The 17,502-nt window shown below is 42.2% G+C and overlaps 1 protein-coding gene across 2 annotated transcripts in view; it reads left to right on the top strand.

Annotated features, from left to right (window-relative positions):
- GREB1L (GREB1 like retinoic acid receptor coactivator) overlaps positions 1–14,403 on the top strand; it is a 264,160-nt gene extending 249,757 nt beyond the window's left edge. The window contains exons 27-34 of one of the 2 annotated variants that reach the window (XM_082853112.1): positions 1,650–1,811; positions 1,948–2,152; positions 6,435–6,600; positions 7,577–7,804; positions 8,714–8,855; positions 9,692–9,892; positions 10,320–10,458; positions 11,696–14,403. In XM_082853112.1, the coding sequence (XP_082709238.1) occupies positions 1,650–1,811; positions 1,948–2,152; positions 6,435–6,600; positions 7,577–7,804; positions 8,714–8,855; positions 9,692–9,892; positions 10,320–10,458; positions 11,696–11,859 (1,407 nt within the window). In that variant the 3' untranslated portion in view covers positions 11,860–14,403. Of the gene's footprint in view, positions 1–1,649; positions 1,812–1,944; positions 2,153–6,434; positions 6,637–7,576; positions 7,805–8,713; positions 8,856–9,691; positions 9,893–10,319; positions 10,459–11,695 lie in introns of those variants that run through there. The other variant, XM_082853111.1, reaches the window with a different exon arrangement.
- The last annotated feature ends 3,099 nt before the right edge of the window (positions 14,404–17,502 follow it).

The raw sequence follows: 17,502 nt of genomic DNA, 5'->3' as shown, positions 1-17,502 counted from the left end.
GCTGTGAACAAGTCTGTTGATTTGCAGAGACCTAGTCTCACTCTTATACCAGCGAGTGATGGTTTTGACCATAGGCATACAGAGGAGTCAGTGTTTGCTTTTTTATTTGGAGAGAATTGAGAGGTAGGAACACAGAAGGTGAGCAAATACCCCATAGCATTTAGCTTCTTTTTTTTTTTTTTTTTTTGCAGTATGCGGGCCTCTCACTGTTGCGGCCTCTCTTGTTGCGGAGCACAGGCTCCGGACGCACAGGCTCAGCAGCCATGGCTCACGGGCCCAGCCACTCCGTGGCATGTGGGATCTTCCCGGACCGGGGCACGAACCCATGTCCCCTGTATCGGCAGGCGGACTCTCAACCACTGTGCCACTAGGGAAGCCCTTGGCTTCTTATTGGCTAGAGCGTCTTTAAGCACAAAAGATGGGAAAGGCAACCAATGATGGTCATATCCAGCGCCTGTTTGGGGGGATAAGCTTTCCCCTACTTTACCTTCTTGACTTCTATATTATTTGGCTCTGAACACCTAGAACAATTCTTCCTCTCTATAGGATGTGCTGAGTGGATGCCCTCCAGACTTGCTTCTGCTCTTGAGGACCAGGTCTTCACTCTTTCCCCACAGGGTACTAGGAGGGATATACTGATCATTCTGCTCTTCTGGTACAAGTTACCTTTCATACCCCATTTGTTTTCTTGTGTTATTGAAAACTTTTGGTGGGATAGTTTGAAATCAGCTCACATAATGCTTTATAGAATATAGAGGATTCAAGTCCCCTGATCTATAAATCATCGGTTTTTAGAACATTTATTAAAAACCCTCTATTTAAATAATTTCTGTGTGATTACAGTACTCACTAAGTAGTCAATTCCAATACTTGTGAAGCAGAATGAAGGAGAATTTAAGGGAAGAATTACAATATTATTTCTCTATGAATGTAATATTTAGGTTAAAACTCTTGGGAAAACTACCTGGATTCTAGTGGCTGCTGAAAAGTGATGATATCTTTTCATTAAGCCAAGTATTGTCTGCATTGTAAAGACCTTTATTTAGTCATTCACCGGGATGGCTTACTGAGAGTGTGTGAACTTATCAGCAATTTAAAAAGCAGGTTTATATTTGGCTTGGATGAGTCAGGTCTCTCCTGGAAGCCAGAGTTCTAGGCTAAATGACTGTTCAGATATCTTCAGCTTCCACTGTAGCCAGGAAAGATGGGGCCACAGAGGCGTTTTAATAGTTTACTTAGAAAAATGATATTCATTTGACCTGACCCACACAGAAGCGTTTACCCCCATCACTGGGCACCTTTGGGAATGTTTACGTGGCAGGACATCCCCTCGATCTACTGGACCTCCGTAGGACTGAGCAGCAGTGGTTCTAAGAAGGAGAGAAATGCAGATAGTTTCCAGCAACAGGTATTTCTCCACACACGGAGAGGCTGTGTAGGGGCGAGATGCTTGGCTCTCTGGTCAGCGGCAGCCCCTAAAAGATGAGGCGTCTGCCTTTCCAGCCCTCTCGACACTGCACGCACAGCAGGTCTGGTGGCAGGCAGAAGTTCAGGTTAGTTTGCCTCTCTCAGTAACAGCCTTAACGAGTGGCCTGGAGGTTTGCAAACCGTGAGTTTACATTCCCTCCCTTTCTTCTCTGCAAACGCAGATGTCCGACTCCACCCTTCACGCCTTCACGTTCTCTTCCTCTATGCTGGGAGAAGAGGTGCAGCTCTATTTCATCATTCCCAAATCCAAAGAGAGTCATTTCATCTTCAGCAAGCAGGGCAAACACCTGGAGAGCATGCGGCTGCCCCTGGTTTCAGACAAGGTGGGTGATAGCGTCTGGACACAAGGACTGACAGGCCTCAGGTATTAGATTAGGTTCTCTAAGCTTCTGATATCTAAGGGTTCTAATTTCTCTTTTTGGTCTCTGGTCCTTTCTTTCCCTTTTTCTCTTTCAGCAGAATTTGAATGCGGTCAAGAGCCCTATTTTCACTCCTTCCAGTGGTCGCCACGAGCACGGACTCCTAAACCTCTTTCACGCCATGGAGGGCATCAGCCACCTGCACCTACTGGTGGTTAAGGAATATGAGATGCCGCTGTACCGCAAGTACTGGCCCAACCACATCATGCTGGTGCTTCCTGGCATGTTCAATAATGCAGGCGTGGGTAAGGGGGCCCCCAGATGGGGGGAAGGGCTGGAAAGATAAACTAAGCTCCATTCCCCAGGCATAAACTTTCAGAGGTTCCCCTGCCCCTGGATAGTGTCTTGCCCTGCAGACCAAAGGACTTTTCATTCCTCTTTAAATGAGTTTTCATTTCTCTTGATCTGCAGTTTTGCAGAATTTTTAACTTTTGAGGACTAGTAACCAAAGAAGTCACTGGTACGTTGAGCACCCTGGGAAGGATTGGGACTCTTCCCAGTATAGGCCGCAGATGTTCCTTGCTGCAGGCTGGCAGCAGGAACATCACAGTGAGGAGGAGAGTCTGAGGAGGGGAGTTAGTAGTTCACAGTCCGGTCTGGAGGGATCTCTGAGGGGCATCACTAATCTTAAAGGCACACAGCAAGTTCTTGGGGGCTCTGTGCAGCTGGGGAATGGAAGCATCATCACTGCCTATGGCAGTTATCTTAAAAGTGCCTGGAAGAAGTCTTTCCTGCTTTTCCCCAAGGAGTTTAAGAGCAATTGGCTGATTTCTCAGAGGCGGCACCTGGTTGTTGAGTGTATTGACAGAGCCAGGGAGGAACTGGAGAGAGCGGTCTGGAGCTCCTTCATTTCCCTCCTGAAGGCAGGAAACCTCCACATGGACCCAGTGTTCTAGAGCTCTAGTGTCTGGTAACTCCCTGCATCTAACTCCCTTCCAATTGGCTTCTGTGGGTATCTCAGTGCAGAGTCTCAGAGGGCTGAGGATCAAGAGCTTTAGAGGAAGAACATCCAGCCCAGAGCTGGAGTGAACACAGAAGAGACCCGAGTAGTGCCCTGGATCCACACAGGCCTTCTCTCCAGGTCTCTCTCTCCCTTTCTTCTTAGGTCTCTTCCTTTCTTGTTCTCCATTCCATTCCTTTTCATGTCCTTAAACTTTAGCCTTAATATGGGATTAAAATATTTTCCCAAACTGGTTTGTTTTGAATGCAATTTCCCATGTTTATCACAATATCAGATGACTTAGGACTTTCATATATTTCTGGTCCTTTATCCTCCCCCAAACAATATATCTCCAAACTATCTAAAATCTTTTTCTATATGCATATGACCCTCAAACTATACCTTTCTGTGCCTAACTGACCTTTAGGAGAAAAAGTTCCCTCATCCCAGATCTGACTGAATTTGTTTAGTGCCAGTTTTGCCATTTTTGTAATAATCTGGGCAGAGAAACCAACATACATGCAAATAAAATAAACACAAATTTTTTTTACTGTGGTAAAAAACCACAAAATTTATCTTAGCCATTTTTAAGTGTATGGTTCAGTAGTGTTCAGTATATTCACATTGTTATGCAACCAATCTCCAGAACTCTCTTCATCTTGCAAAGCTGAAACTCAGTACCATTCAAGGCTAACTCCCCATTTTTGTTATCCATTCACCCACTGAGGGACCCTTAGTCTGCTCCTCACCTTTTGATTGTTGTGAATAATGCTACTATGAACATGAACACAAATCTCTTCAAAACCCTGCTTTCAATTCTTTCGGGTATAAACCCCAAAGTAGTATTGCTTAATCACGTGGTAATGCCGTTTTTTTTTTTTTTTTGGAATTGGCATGTTGTTTTTCGTAATGTCTGTACCATTTTACATTCCTACCAACAATGCAAAATGGTTTCATTTGCCAACACTTTCATTTGCCAACACTTGCTTTTTCTGGGAATTTTTGATGTTGTTGTTCGTAGGCATCCTAATGGGTGAGATGGTATCTTACTGTGATTTGATTTGCATTTTCCTAATGATTAGTGATGTTGATCATCTTTTCATTTGCTTGTTGGCTATTTGTATATCTTCTTTGGAGAATCTATTTTTAGTAAAGTTTTTATTGTTGTTGACTTGTAGGAGTTCTGTATATAGTCTAGATATTAACCCGTTATCAGATAAGGTTTGTAAATATTTTCTCCCATTCCATAGGTTGCCTTTTCACTGTTGATTGCATTCTTTGTGCAGAAGTTTTAAATTTTTATGTAGTCCAGCTTTTTTCTCGTTGCTTATGCTTTTGGTATCATATCCAAGAAATCACTGCCAAAACCAACATCATCAAACTTTCCCCCATGTTTTCTTCTAAGAGTTTTATAGTTTTAGCTCTTTGATCCATTTTGATTTTTTTATATAATGGTCCAACTTCATTCTTTTGCATGTGGATATCCAGTTTTCCCAACACTATTTGTTGAAGAAAGTATCCTTTATCCATTGAATGGTCTTGGCATTCTTGTCAAAAATCATTTGACCATATATACAAGTGTATGTTTCTGGGCTCTATATTCTTATTCCATTGGTCTATGTGCCACTACTACACTGTTTTGATTACGGTAGTTTTGCAGTCAGTCAAGTGTGAGACCTCCAACTTTGTTCTTTTCTCAAGATTGTTGTGGCCATTCAGAGCCCCTTGAGATTCCATGTGAATTTAAAGTTGGATTTTTCTATTTCTGGAAAAAAAAAAAACAACCCTGATATTTTGATAGGGATTGTATTAAATATGTGGATTGCTTTGTGTGATATTGACGTCTTAATATTACATTTTGCAATCCATGAACATGGGGTGTCTTCCCATTTGTCTTTATTTCAGCAGTGTTTTGTACTTTTTAGTGTACAAGTCTTTTGCCTCCTTGGCTTAACATTTATTCCCAAGTATTGTACTTCTTTATTTTTCGTTTTTTTTTTTTGCGGTACGCGGGCCTCTCACTGTTGTGGCCTCTCCCGTTGTGGAGCACAGGCTCCGGACGCGCAGGCTCAGCAGCCATGGCTCACGGGCCCAGCCGTTCCGCGGCATGTGGGATCTTCCCGGATCGGGGCACGAACCTGTGTCCCCTGCATCGGCAGGCGGACTCTCAACCACTGCGCCACCAGGGAAGCCCTGTATTTTCTTTTGATGCTATTGAAAATGGAACTTTTCTAAATTTCCCTTTTAGATTGTTTGTTTTTAGTATATAGAAACACAACTGATTTGTGTGTATTGTTTTTGTGTTTGCAACTTCGCTGAATTCATTTATTCTAAGTATGCATGTTATCTTTAGGGTTTTCTACATATAGGATCATGTCTGCAAAGAGATAATTTTACTTTCCAACTTGGGTGACTTTCATTTTCTTGTGTAATTGCTCTGGCTAGGATTTCCAGTACTATGTTAAATAGAAGTGATAAAGGTGGGCATCCTTGTCCTATTCTTGATCTTAAAGGAAAAGTTTTCAGTCTTTGAGCGTTGAGTATGTTAGCTGTGGGCTTTTCATATATGGTCCTTATGTTGAGAATGCAAACTGTTATACACAGTGCTATTGAAAGGTAGATTTTCCTAAATCCTAGTATTACCCTTGACCTATTCAAACTGTTTTCCTGGCTCCTTCATAGACTTAATGGGTTTTTTTAGCCTCTTTATTTCATTATCATCTACATTGTGTTTCATTTTAGGGTGGCCCACTCATAAAACCTGGCTAATTCCTGATGATCATCATCTTAATAATCGTTAACACTCACTGAGTACTTACCAAGTGCTAGGCACTGTCCTGAGCACCAAACAGCAATCCTATGAAGTAGACATTATCATCGCCTTCTTACAGGTGGGGAAGCCTAGGCACAGGGGAGTTAACTTGTTCACTGTCACACAGCTAGAAAGCAGTGGAATCAGAATTCAAACTGAAGCAGCTTGGCTCCAGTCTTGTCTCTTACTTACTGTACCACATGCCTCTTACAAAAAAGCAGACCTAGGGAAAGGATACCAGTTTCCAGAGTCTTCTTCAAAGACACTGCTGCCAGTTTCCTAAAGGTACCTAAAGCAGGGGACACATTAGTGTAAGTGGCATGCCCACTACTGCAGCCCTGGTGGCTCCCTAGTGCAGGACATGCGAGTGGCGGCTGCTGAGAATCTAATCATGTCTCTAAGAAACCAGTAGTAAGTATCTCCTCTATGTGGTATCATTTGTCCTATCAGGGAAGCTGGATTCTTGTAGTACTCCTTGAAGTGTAGTTCATGAATCACCTGCAAAGACATCTCTGGTTTCTGGCCCCTCATCAGACTTACTAGAGTGAACCTCTGGTGGTGGGTTCTAGGAATCTGCATTTTAAACAGACTTCCTGGGTGATTCTTATCTACACTGATGGTTGAGAGCCACTGCTCTGAACATTTGGTTGACCCCCATCCATGTGCATGGTCACCACGTGAACACACATGCTTACGGAGAGCATGTGAGCCGTGTGCAGGGCCTCAGCCAAGCCTGAGCGAAGGATGTACAAGCCTTGGTTGTGTTGCCTTTCAGGTGCTGCCAGGTTTCTTATTAAGGAGCTGTCATATCACAACCTGGAGCTGGAGAGGAACCGCCTGGAAGAGCTGGGAGTTAAACGCCAGTGTGTCTGGCCTTTCATCGTTGTAATGGATGACTCGTGTGTCCTATGGAACATTCACAGTGTTCAGGAGCAGAGCAGGTAGTGGTGCTTCCTACGCAGTTCTAGGAGTGTGACACAGTGTCATTGAGAAGACACTCTCCTTGGCTGTCATTGCACAGGGAAGTAAATAAGAGAGGTACAGCTTTCCAGAGCAAAACAATCATCTGTGAGACTACTCTCACTAGCACATTTTGTGGTGGCTTAGGAATTTTTTAATTTAGACACTCAGCCTGCCATTAAATTCCTGGACCATTTGTGCATCACAGCTCAGGTTTGCTATAAAAGTCTGTTGAAAGACACTATGGTTTATTTAGAAAGACCACTGGCTTCTGAATCAGGAGACCTGCTTTTTAGCCCCAGCTCTGCTTCCTAACTGTCTGGATGAAAAGGGAAAGTTACTTCACCTCTGTCTCAATTCTATCACATAAAAAATTATGGCTGGGCCCAAATCAGTGGTTCTCCTCCTGGGGCAGAGGTGACAGGAATCCGTGGGGACCATGAAATGCTAAGCCTGGAGAAGTCCTATGCAGTAAATGGCCCCGAATATTCACAGCCCCAGTGAAACACTGTGCCAGATGGTCTCTAGACCCTTCCAGCTCAGGCATTACGGTTTTGTGCCCTTGTTTCCCCTGTGGATTTGAAGCCCGTGAAGTTTTCAAATATTCCTTTATTATTCCGTAATTACCAGAACTGGGAAGTATACTTGTGTGCTTCTAATCTCTGGCTACCTCTCTTTGGTGACTCCCTGTTCATTACTCACTTTGAAATGGGCTGGATTTCACTCTCTGCCTTTAAGTGATCAGCCCGGCCCCCAGAAGGCAGCTTCCCTAGGTTAGCAGTGACAGGCAGCATGAAAACCGGGCTTGACATCCTTCTCCATTCCAGACTAATATAAAGTCAATCAGCTAATTGTATCCTTCAGGTGTTAATACTGTACAGTGCGGTTAGCTCTTCATAAGTGACCCTCTCTTCAGTAATAGTGGTATCTTATGTAAACTAACTCTACATTTCATAGCCAGCCCATGGAAACAGGAGTTTCCAGTAAGAATGTGTCCTTGAAGAGTGTCTTGCAGCATATTGAAGCAACACCGAAAATCATCCACTACGCAATCCTGGGCATACAGAAATGGAGCAGCAAGCTGACTTCTCAGAGCCTGAAGGCCCCGTTCTCTAGATGCCACGTGCACGACTTCATTCTCCTCAACATAGACTTGACTCAGAATGTGCAGTATGACTTCAACAGGTAGGTCAGGCCTTCTGGATGTATGTGATCCTGGCATTTACGGATTGTTTCTGCCCAGGTCTAGCCTCAGCCATGTTTTTATTCCTGTCTCTGTGTCTTTGAGAAACTGAGACTCTCTTTATATGGACAGAGAAAGGGGGATCATAAGCCCCAAAGTGCCCCTTCATCAGCCTTCAAACTGACCCAGACCCTTAATGATAGGTGCTGCAACATGAAATGCTTAGAGAACATATTTTGGCCATCTTATTATTCAGTAAAAACTGAAACAGGGCCAAAACTTTTTATCAACAGAAATCGGTGTGTGGACCCGTAAACCTATTCAAGATTAACCTTTCATTTACCCTCAGAACTCAGAAGGTAGTCTCTTCCCCAGATGTTAGCAAGACCCTGAGATCTGGATCCTGTAGGGAAAAGCCAGCTAGCCCTGGCCTTGCCTCCTGAACAAATTATGCCCATATCTTGGAAAATCTGAAATGGCCAAGGAAGAATGTCAGAGGCCATAGAGTCCCTCTTATGTCAACCCCCAACCCTGTAGCTATTTCACTTCTGTGTTTTAAATGTGGCAGATGCTTTATCCTGTTTGCAGCCAGGATTTTAAAACCGGGAGCAGCTCTGCAGTCCGGTCCCACTAGAGTATACAGAACGTGCGCTCGTATTTCAGTTCAGGAATGCAAGGCGCTGTGGAATGTCTGGGAACAGTCACCTCACTTCCTCCTTCCTTAGTGGCTGTTAATGCCCAAATCAAAAGGTTCACAGGCCAGTGTCAAGAGAGCCAGCTCCTTGAGGGGGAAAGGTTGATTTTGTTTGAGGCTGTCTCCCAATACCTGCCACACATTTCTCTGTGTTTAACTGTCATAGTTGAGATGTGACAGGTAGTTAAGGAAACCTATCGCTGTGATTATAATTTAGGTATTTCTGTGAAGACGTTGACTTTAACCTGAGAACGAACAGTAGTGGCCTGCTCATCTGCCGCTTTAATAACTTCAGTCTCATGAAGAAACATGTTCAGGTTGGAGGGCAAAGGGAGTTTATCATTAAACCAAAGATCATGGTAAGTTTGCAAGCTTGAGTCTACTTTTGAAAATAAGATGATCTTTCATTAATATCTTTGTTATCAGGTACTGGCATTAAGCACTTGCCACTTGACTGGAAAGTAACACAAGGGAGTCTGTTCTTAACGTCAAATCTGCACTCTTGTTTCCCTTACTGAAGACTCATCTAGAGCCAAACATAAGTTTTGAAAATTCAACAAAACTACCTTTCTTTAGATTTAAGGCTTAACTCCATCAAAGCTTTAGTTTCAAACGTCTTCTATATTCTTAAACTGGCAAAGTTAACATTTTTACATTCTTTATGTAACACGTGAAAGAAGTGTACATCAAGCTGCTCGCACGGTCCTTTGCCAGTTGTCTTTTTTTTAAAGTAAGGCAGATCAGAACCTGTTAAGGGTTAATTCCATGGGCCTACCCTTTTCTGTTTAAGAGATTTACTGGTATCTAATCATTTTTAGCATGTAGACTCCCCAGTGGAGCTTAGAAATCTCTTTGCTTTTTTTTGGGGGGGGGGATTTTATCCCATCCACATCCAGCAGCGCTATAAAAGGCTTCCTGTTGGTTCTTACAGTGTACATGCTAAAGGCACCAACTTTCAAAGAAGCCTACTTTTGCATTTGCTCCTGCCCTTACTGTGTATAAATTATGTTAAATCCAACTGCGCTATTTCCAAGAGGAAAAAAATTTCAGAACCCAAGAATGACAGACTTACATTTGAGCCTGGTCTCTGTCTCTGCGCTGTTACTTGTGGATTGTTCGGATGCAATGCAGTGCTTTCCTTGCCAGTTTCACATAGTGACAGACCCATTTCCCATGATCTTGGCTCTGATTTCAGGTGTCAGAGAGCTTAGCACCCATCTTGCCCCTTCAGTATGTCTGTGCTCCCGACAGCGAACACACACTACTGGCAGCCCCTGCACAGTTTCTCCTGGAGAAGTTCCTTCAGCACGCCTCATACAAACTCTTCCCCAAAGCTATCCATAACTTCAAGAGTCCCGTGTTGGCCATCGACTGCTACCTTAACATTGGACCAGAGGTAAAGGGGAAGGGGCTGATACTCTTATTAGATAGAGGGGCTTGATTTGCTTCTATTAATTTCTCTCATAATTGTCCTTTATTATGAGAAATAAAGAAGCTTTAAATACGTTAAAACTTGACACACAAAATAAAGGGAGTACAAAGCTTAACTAACCAGCCCATTGAAGTTTCAATAAAAAAAACTGGGAATTCCCTGCGGTCTACTGGTTAGCACTCTGCACTTCCACTGCAGGGGACACGGGTTCAATCCCTGGTCGGGGAGCTAGGATCCCGCGTGCCGGGTCGGGGGTGGGTGCGGAAGGTGTCTCCTTTACCTGACCCTGAGATGGACAGCTAAAAAGGAAGGCGCTACTTCATTCAGCTGAAGATGCAGAGGTTTTGCTTGCTTTTGAAATGCTTGTGCTATTTCTGCTTGATGATTCCAGGTGGCCATATGCTACGTCAGCTCCAGACCCCACTCCAGCAATGTCAACTGTGAAGGGGTGTGTTTCAGTGGACTCCTCTTGTACCTCTGTGACTCTTTTGTAGGTGCTGATCTTCTTAAGAAATTTAAGTTTCTAAAAGGTAAATCAAATTTAGCATCTTGCTTGTGAATGCTATTAGTTCCCACTGGACAAAAATACAGTGGGAAAGAGATAAAAGAGCACTTTAACAATCATTTTGCCAGTAAATTAAGTATCTTACTTTTAAACCAGGGCCACTGATTTTTTAAATGGGGGAGTGTTAAACTAAATGCAGATAAATATACCCAGGTTTGTGACCATATTAAATATTGTTTGCCACTAGTAATTTTAGAAAGGAATGATGCAATACAAGAAGTGATGCTTCTCATATAATCTAATTTTAATAAAAATCAGGTTGGGCTTCCCTGGTGGCACAGTGGTTGAGAGTCCGCCTGCCGATGCAGGGGACACGGGTTCGTGCCCCGGTCCGGGAAGATCCCACATTGCTGCGGAGCGGCTGGGCCCGTGAGCCATGGCCCCTGAGCCTGCGCGTCTGGAGCCTGTGCTCCGCAACGGGAGAGGCCACAGCAGTGAGAGGCCCGCGTACCACAAAAAAAAAAAAGAAAAAATCAGGTTAATGAGGTATGATTCTGGTATAGAAGCTGAAGTCGTTTCAATGAGTATGTACCATACAAAGAGTTAAACTTGCCTAAGAACAAACTGCAGATTAAGCATCACAAATAATCCTGACAAGATGACCTCTGAGGTCGGTGAAAAAAAGTAAGGTTCATCATGCTGTGTACAGCATGCTACCATTTTTATGAGAACAGGAGAAACTATTTACTTCTATGTGTGTAAAACACATATGGAGCTGTGCGCGTGCGTTGGGGGTGGGAGGGAGCGTCCCAGGGGACGCTTGGCAATATCTGGAGACATTTTACGTTGTCACAGGGCAGGGTGCTGCTGGCACAGAGTGGGTAGAAGCCAAGGACACTGCTAAACATCCTACAAGAGCAAGACAGCTCCCACAGTAGGATTGTCTGGCCCACAGTGCCGAGGTTGAGAACACCTGCTCTACAGGGACACATGAAACGTTAGGACGTGGGTTTTAACACTGGTTACTACAGGGGAAGGGGGGGTGTGGTTAGGAGGGCTTTTACTTTACACTCTTTTAAACTTTTGAATTTGTAATAACTACTTTATTCAAAATAAACAGTACAATGAACAAATCTGATAGGTTACTTTGTATGTTGGTTCTCACATGTGTTAGTTTAGGGGATATAATCAGAGGGAGGTGGTAAGATTCTTCATCATTTCAATCCCTGAGCCTAAGACACACTTCTGCTCTCTTCCTGAAGGTGCTACTCTGTGTGTCATCTGCCAAGACCGAAGTTCCTTACGCCAGACGATTGTGCGCTTAGAGCTAGAGGACGAGTGGCAGTTCCGCCTCCGAGACGAGTTTCAAACTGCTAACAGCGCTGATGACAAGCCCCTCTACTTTCTTACCGGACGTCACGTATGAGCTTTGGAAGAGACCAAAACCAGCAAAGGGATGCCTAGGTGGGGTGGGGTAGTAACGATTAAGGATGTTTTTTGTCCTTTAAAGTACAATCACTGTGGAGCCAAGTGCAACATATTTGTCTCTTCTCCAAAGAACCCCCCAAATCTGACCTAGGTCCTTGGGGGGCATCACTCTCCTTCAGTTCCAATTTCAGGACTTAAATTCAGGTTAACTCCACCCTAGGTAGTTATGCAATTACTTAAGACGTGGTCTGCCTACGGGAGGCTGAGGAGGATTATGCTTTGGAGAGGCCACAGGGAGTCTGCATTGTTTTTTTACTATGCTGTGTCGGGGGGGAAACTGACTCTCAGCATTAGCTAGCCTGAATGTGTTACGTGAGACTCACACCGTTGGTGTGGAATTAATTGAAGATTAACGTTTGAGGCTGAACCCTCAGTTTCTCTTCAGATCTGTACTTTGGTACAGTATTACTCAGGGGTCTGAAATGATAGAATGTAGAAGATATTTGTATTTAAAAAAAAAGAAGTAGCTTTGTCTTTCTCTGTGCAGTGTTAGTTTAAGATTTATAATCTTGTATGTATTGAAACTTTTGGCAAAATTTCCACAGGAGTTAAAAGTTTACTATTTAAACTGAACAAACAAATTAGTAAATGCAGAGCAGGCATTGTGTGTATTCATGCAGCTTATCCTGGCTTAAGTTCTTTTGCTTTATCCATTCTTTGTGTTCAGTCTCTTAAGCACGCCTGTGAGAATATGAACAGTGATTAATCTTACACAAGGAGAGCCTGATTCAGTAGTTGAGCCAATTCAGAAGCTTTCAGCAGTCACCCCACACCCACCCTGTTTGGTTGGAATTTAGCAGTTGGCACCAGCAAAGCTAAATGTCAGGCAGGCTTAGCTTCTGTGTGAAGTGGAACTAGTTTCTTTCCTCTCAAAGACTAAAGCAAAGTTTCCTTTAAAAGATACACTGAATGAATATTAGCTGCCTTATACTGACAACACCACAGAAATTGCTGAAATGGGAAACAGAGCCGTAGAAAGAGAGGCTGTTTTACTTAATCCTACCAGTGGGGTGTGCGTGTGTTAAAGAAGATGCCAGTAAGTCTCTTTGACTCATTAAAATCAACAGGGGGTCTCTGTTCAGTATCAACAGTAGGAGGCATAAGTTTCTACAGATTTTTTACCACATATTTTAATCAAAAACAGATTTTTAGAAAATGTTCTAGAACAAACTAGGTCTTTTGGAAGCTTATTCTTAAATTACTCCACTTCTCATCATTAAACAATCTCTTGACATTGTTCTCATTAGCCCGTATGTACCACTTTATTCCCACTTTAAATGGCCATTTTTAACTTGAATCGATGTCATATTTATGGCCTGAAGCCTGCATTTACTTAGAACAAACAGTGTTAACTGACCAGCTTTATTAGTTTGTGATAACAAGGAGTTTACAGCTAGTGAAAAGACGGCATGTACTAATCTGAAAATGGTTTCAGATCTCTTGGTTTTAATATAGTTACTTATGATGCTTTAAATGTCTCTTGAAATGAACAATTCCTTTAAACTCCATTTTTAACTGACCTTGAAAGAGGACCTGCCTTATAGATGCTTTAAAAATACTCAATTTTAGTACAGCAGAATTTTTGGCAAAGAGGTACGTTCTGAGGCAGGCTGATTTAGATATCAATGTATTTCCGTTGTTCCTGTTTTGTTGAAAGGGCCTAACGCAGACGATATCAAGAAACCAACTATTTGTGCAATATTCCAAAAATATTTATAGGGCAAATAAAATACTTGAAATAATCCTAAAACAGTTGTACCTGGAGCAGATGGCCTCTCAGGGTTTCTTCAGGCTTTATGGCTTCATAGTCTAAGGAAAGGAAAATTTTTTGTAGTTACTTGACCTGAGGGGACCCCATATTAGTTAGGGCTGCACTCTGAAAAATCAAATGCTATGATCTCTTAAATACTGTTTAACTCTGGGGAAGAGAAATGCCAGAATAAAGCCAAAAGCCCATCACCCCAGTGATGGAGAATTCCAATTGACCTGCTTATTCTTTTCAATGCCTATCTTACTAAGGTTTGGATCTTTTAAAATCACCTGATCAGTATAATTCTTTAGAGAATGTTAGGTCGTTCTCCTGCAAGGATAAAATTGCACAAGCACAGGACACCATGATTGGTTAATACGTACCTTGGTGTGTTCCACTTCGAGCCTTGCCATCCCTTAAGAATATTGTGGTGTGAATGTGTTCACTAGGCCTGCATAACAACTGACCTATAGACCTGTTGAACCTTGCCACATACTGACAGTTCACACAGGTTAATACTGAATGTAAACTAAAATTACAATGAGAATTGTTGTATTCAATTTTTTTGGCTGTAATTTATGCAAATGCTTTTTGTGATTTTTAGAAAAGGAGGCACCTGTGTTACTTTTACTGTAAAATTTTCTTAACCAAAATTTGGTGAATTTCACTAGTCAGTCTACCTCACATTTTGTTTGTGATTCTAAATTGTCTTAAGTTGTGTCTACAGTATGTTCTTGTCCTTTAATTTGGTGAATGTATTAAAATTCTCTCCCACCCCCCCAAAGAGAAAGTTTGTTTTCTTTACATGTTCTGGTATGTTCAAAAATGGAATAAGCTGACTACGGCAATGTCCAAGAAAGGCTAGAAGTCCACATGTCATAGGTTGGATGACTCTAAGATATTCTTCTGGCGTATCAGTCCAAAAAAGTAAATATTTGTTCACTGAAAATCTGTAGCTTATCCAAAGAAGATACACACGTATAAGGTGTCTACATACCATGCCCATTTGCAGATGCCACAATTATGAATAACAGCTCTAGAAATGATTATTAAAGAGATGTTAGAAATATTCATGGTACATCCCCAATCTTTTATTTTACAGATGGCAACTATACTCACTTTTGTGTCCTGAGAAGCAGACTTTGGGTTGGTAGAACTGTGCAGTATAACCCTAAGGTGTTATTTCACCAACTTTTGAGAGTTAACTTGTTATTCCAGGGGAAAAGAAATGCCTTTCAGTTCTATTATTAGCAAGAGTGCTAAAATAATAGACTGATATAGAACCATAAAAGCATTCTTCAGGGCCAGAGGCCCCTGGCTGTTACCTCAGGAGGGGCAATAACTATTTTAAGTATGATGACAGATTCAGGATAAAGGCTCCAAAGCAGCTGCCTTAGAAAGACTAACAGCTGTGAAACTCTATTGTACCTTTGTATTCAACTACGTAGAGCTGAACAACATCAGGGAACAAACATTCCTCAGGCTTGTCTTCAGTCATGGCAACTGGCCCATAAGCTTCCTCTGAGTCTAAGAGAATACTGATAAAACAATCATATACTGGCTTCCCTGAAAAAAACAAAAACCCAAAAAAGAAACAAAAAAATCGTCACTAAAGATGACTTCAGGAAGAACTTCTGACGCCAAGGAAACAGCCATTCAAACTATAAATTCCTTACGTCTTAACTGTCAAGTAGTAAGCTAAGGAAAGCATCTACGGTTGACCCTTCAACAACACAGGCTTGAACTGCATGGGTCTACTTATACACAAATTTTTTCCAAAAAAATACATACTATGATACTACACAATCCATGGTTGGCTAAGTCTACAGATGCAAACCGCTGATATGAAGAGCCGACTGTAAAGTTATACCTGATTTTCAACTGTGTGGGGTAACCCCCATGTTGTTCAAGGGTCAACTGTGCTTCAGTGATTATGACGGCAGGTGGAATAAGAAGACATAAAAAAAAGTTTTCTAACCACTTCTTTGTTGTTATAAGACCGAATCTTCCCTTTATCTGCCAGAAGGCCCAAGAGCCATGAGAACAGGTAGAAGGTATATGTATGCCTGCAGTCGCTATCCCAGAAATCAATTCAACCATCTTAACTGCCGATGAACTACAGCTAGGCAGGAATGTGGCCGTGTTCCTACCCAGACGCCCTAGCTGGGCAGCCATGCAAAGTAAGCAACAATTAAAATATCACTGCATGTGGGGCTTCCCTGGTGGTGCAGTGGTTGAGAATCTGCCTGCTAATGCAGGGGATGGGTTCGAGCCCTGGTCTGGGAAGATCCCACATGCCGCGGAGCAACTGGGCCCGTGAGCCACAACTACTGAGCCTGTGCGTCTGGAGCCTGTGCTCCGCAAAAAGAGAAGCCGCGATAGTGAGAGGCCCGCGCAACGTGATGAAGAGTGGCCCCCGCTTGCCACAACTAGAGAAAGCCCTTGCACAGAAACGAAGACCCAATGCAGCCAAAAATAAAATAATTAATTTAAAAAAAGTTTAAAATATCACTGCATGTCTACCGTACTTACTGTTCTTACAATACATGCTTTTAGTAGATATACCAAATGCACTCTTGCATGCTACGAACTGGTAAAATACTGATTTTTACAATGCTTACAAAATGAAATAAAACCATTGTATGTCCATGCAGACAAGGGCATAACCCCTAAGAGCTCATGGTTCCTGTCTACACTGGTGGTTCCTATAATGTCCATACACTAGACATTTTTATAATGGACCAACAACTATTCAAGGGTAGCTAAGAAAAAATTTACAGGCGCCTTTATATAATCAGCAATTACAGAATCAACCTGTTTCGATGTCTGTGGCCATTAGTGTTTACTCACTGTGTCCACCAGTGCCTCCACCACTCCACAGAGACCGTTCTTCTATCATCACTCTTCAGCCTTCAACTGTGGTGTGACAGTGTCGACCGTTCTTTGAGTCTTGGTTTCTACCACTCTCTTATGGTTCTTCCCTTGCACGTGCATTCTCAGGTGTTCCTCAATACTCTCTCCTACCCTCTCAGTTCATAAACCTCAGGGTGGCGATCTCTTCTAAACCTTCAAATAACTAAATAAATTTGCTTAGTTCAAACGTTTTCCAAACTCTAGATCTACATGTTCAGTTATATACAAAATAGATATTTCCACTTGGAGATTCTGCAACCACCTTAAAATTGTGAGCAAAACTGAGCACATCCTTCCCCATCTAATCTTGCCAACATAATTCTCCAGTATGCCCTTCTCAGTCAATTACCCAAATGAAAATTACTCTAGATTCTCCTGTCATGATCCTTCTCTGGTCAGTTATCAACTCTATCAATTCTTCAGTTTTATCTCCTCAGAGTTCATCTGTCTCCTCATCTTCACCCACACATCATAGGTTTAGTTCAGTTTTCAGCACCTTTCACAAAGACTGCTACTGTAAGCCCTTAATTATCGTCTAAGTTCTAGATTCCTCACTTGTAAACTCTACCTCATGGGGTTGTCATGATAATTAAATAAAATAATGCATCACTAAACACAAGGTATGACACATGGCAAACATTCAAGTGTTAAATATTATTAATAATTCTGTTCTTAGAGAAATAGCTAGATTGTAAAACTTATTTGAGGGGCTGTGTCTTTAATACAAACATGAAAAACCGTTTTCCTAGTAATGGTAACCTTTAAACCAACCAATAAATATAGCCTCTCTACTTCCAAGTCCCCTTGAAACCACCAAGTTTGGCTCCCCAAAGAAGCATACTATTGCTTATATGGAAATTGCGTCTGTATTATGAGATTAACAGTTACTAGGACATCTACACTACACCTGAAAATTTC

Source organism: Leucopleurus acutus, assembly GCF_964270905.1.
Source record: "Leucopleurus acutus genome assembly, chromosome: 13".
In the NCBI taxonomy this organism is placed as follows: domain Eukaryota; kingdom Metazoa; phylum Chordata; class Mammalia; order Artiodactyla; family Delphinidae; genus Leucopleurus; species Leucopleurus acutus.
Note: the sequence above shows the minus strand (reverse complement) of the source record. Positions and strands in the feature narration are given on the sequence as shown.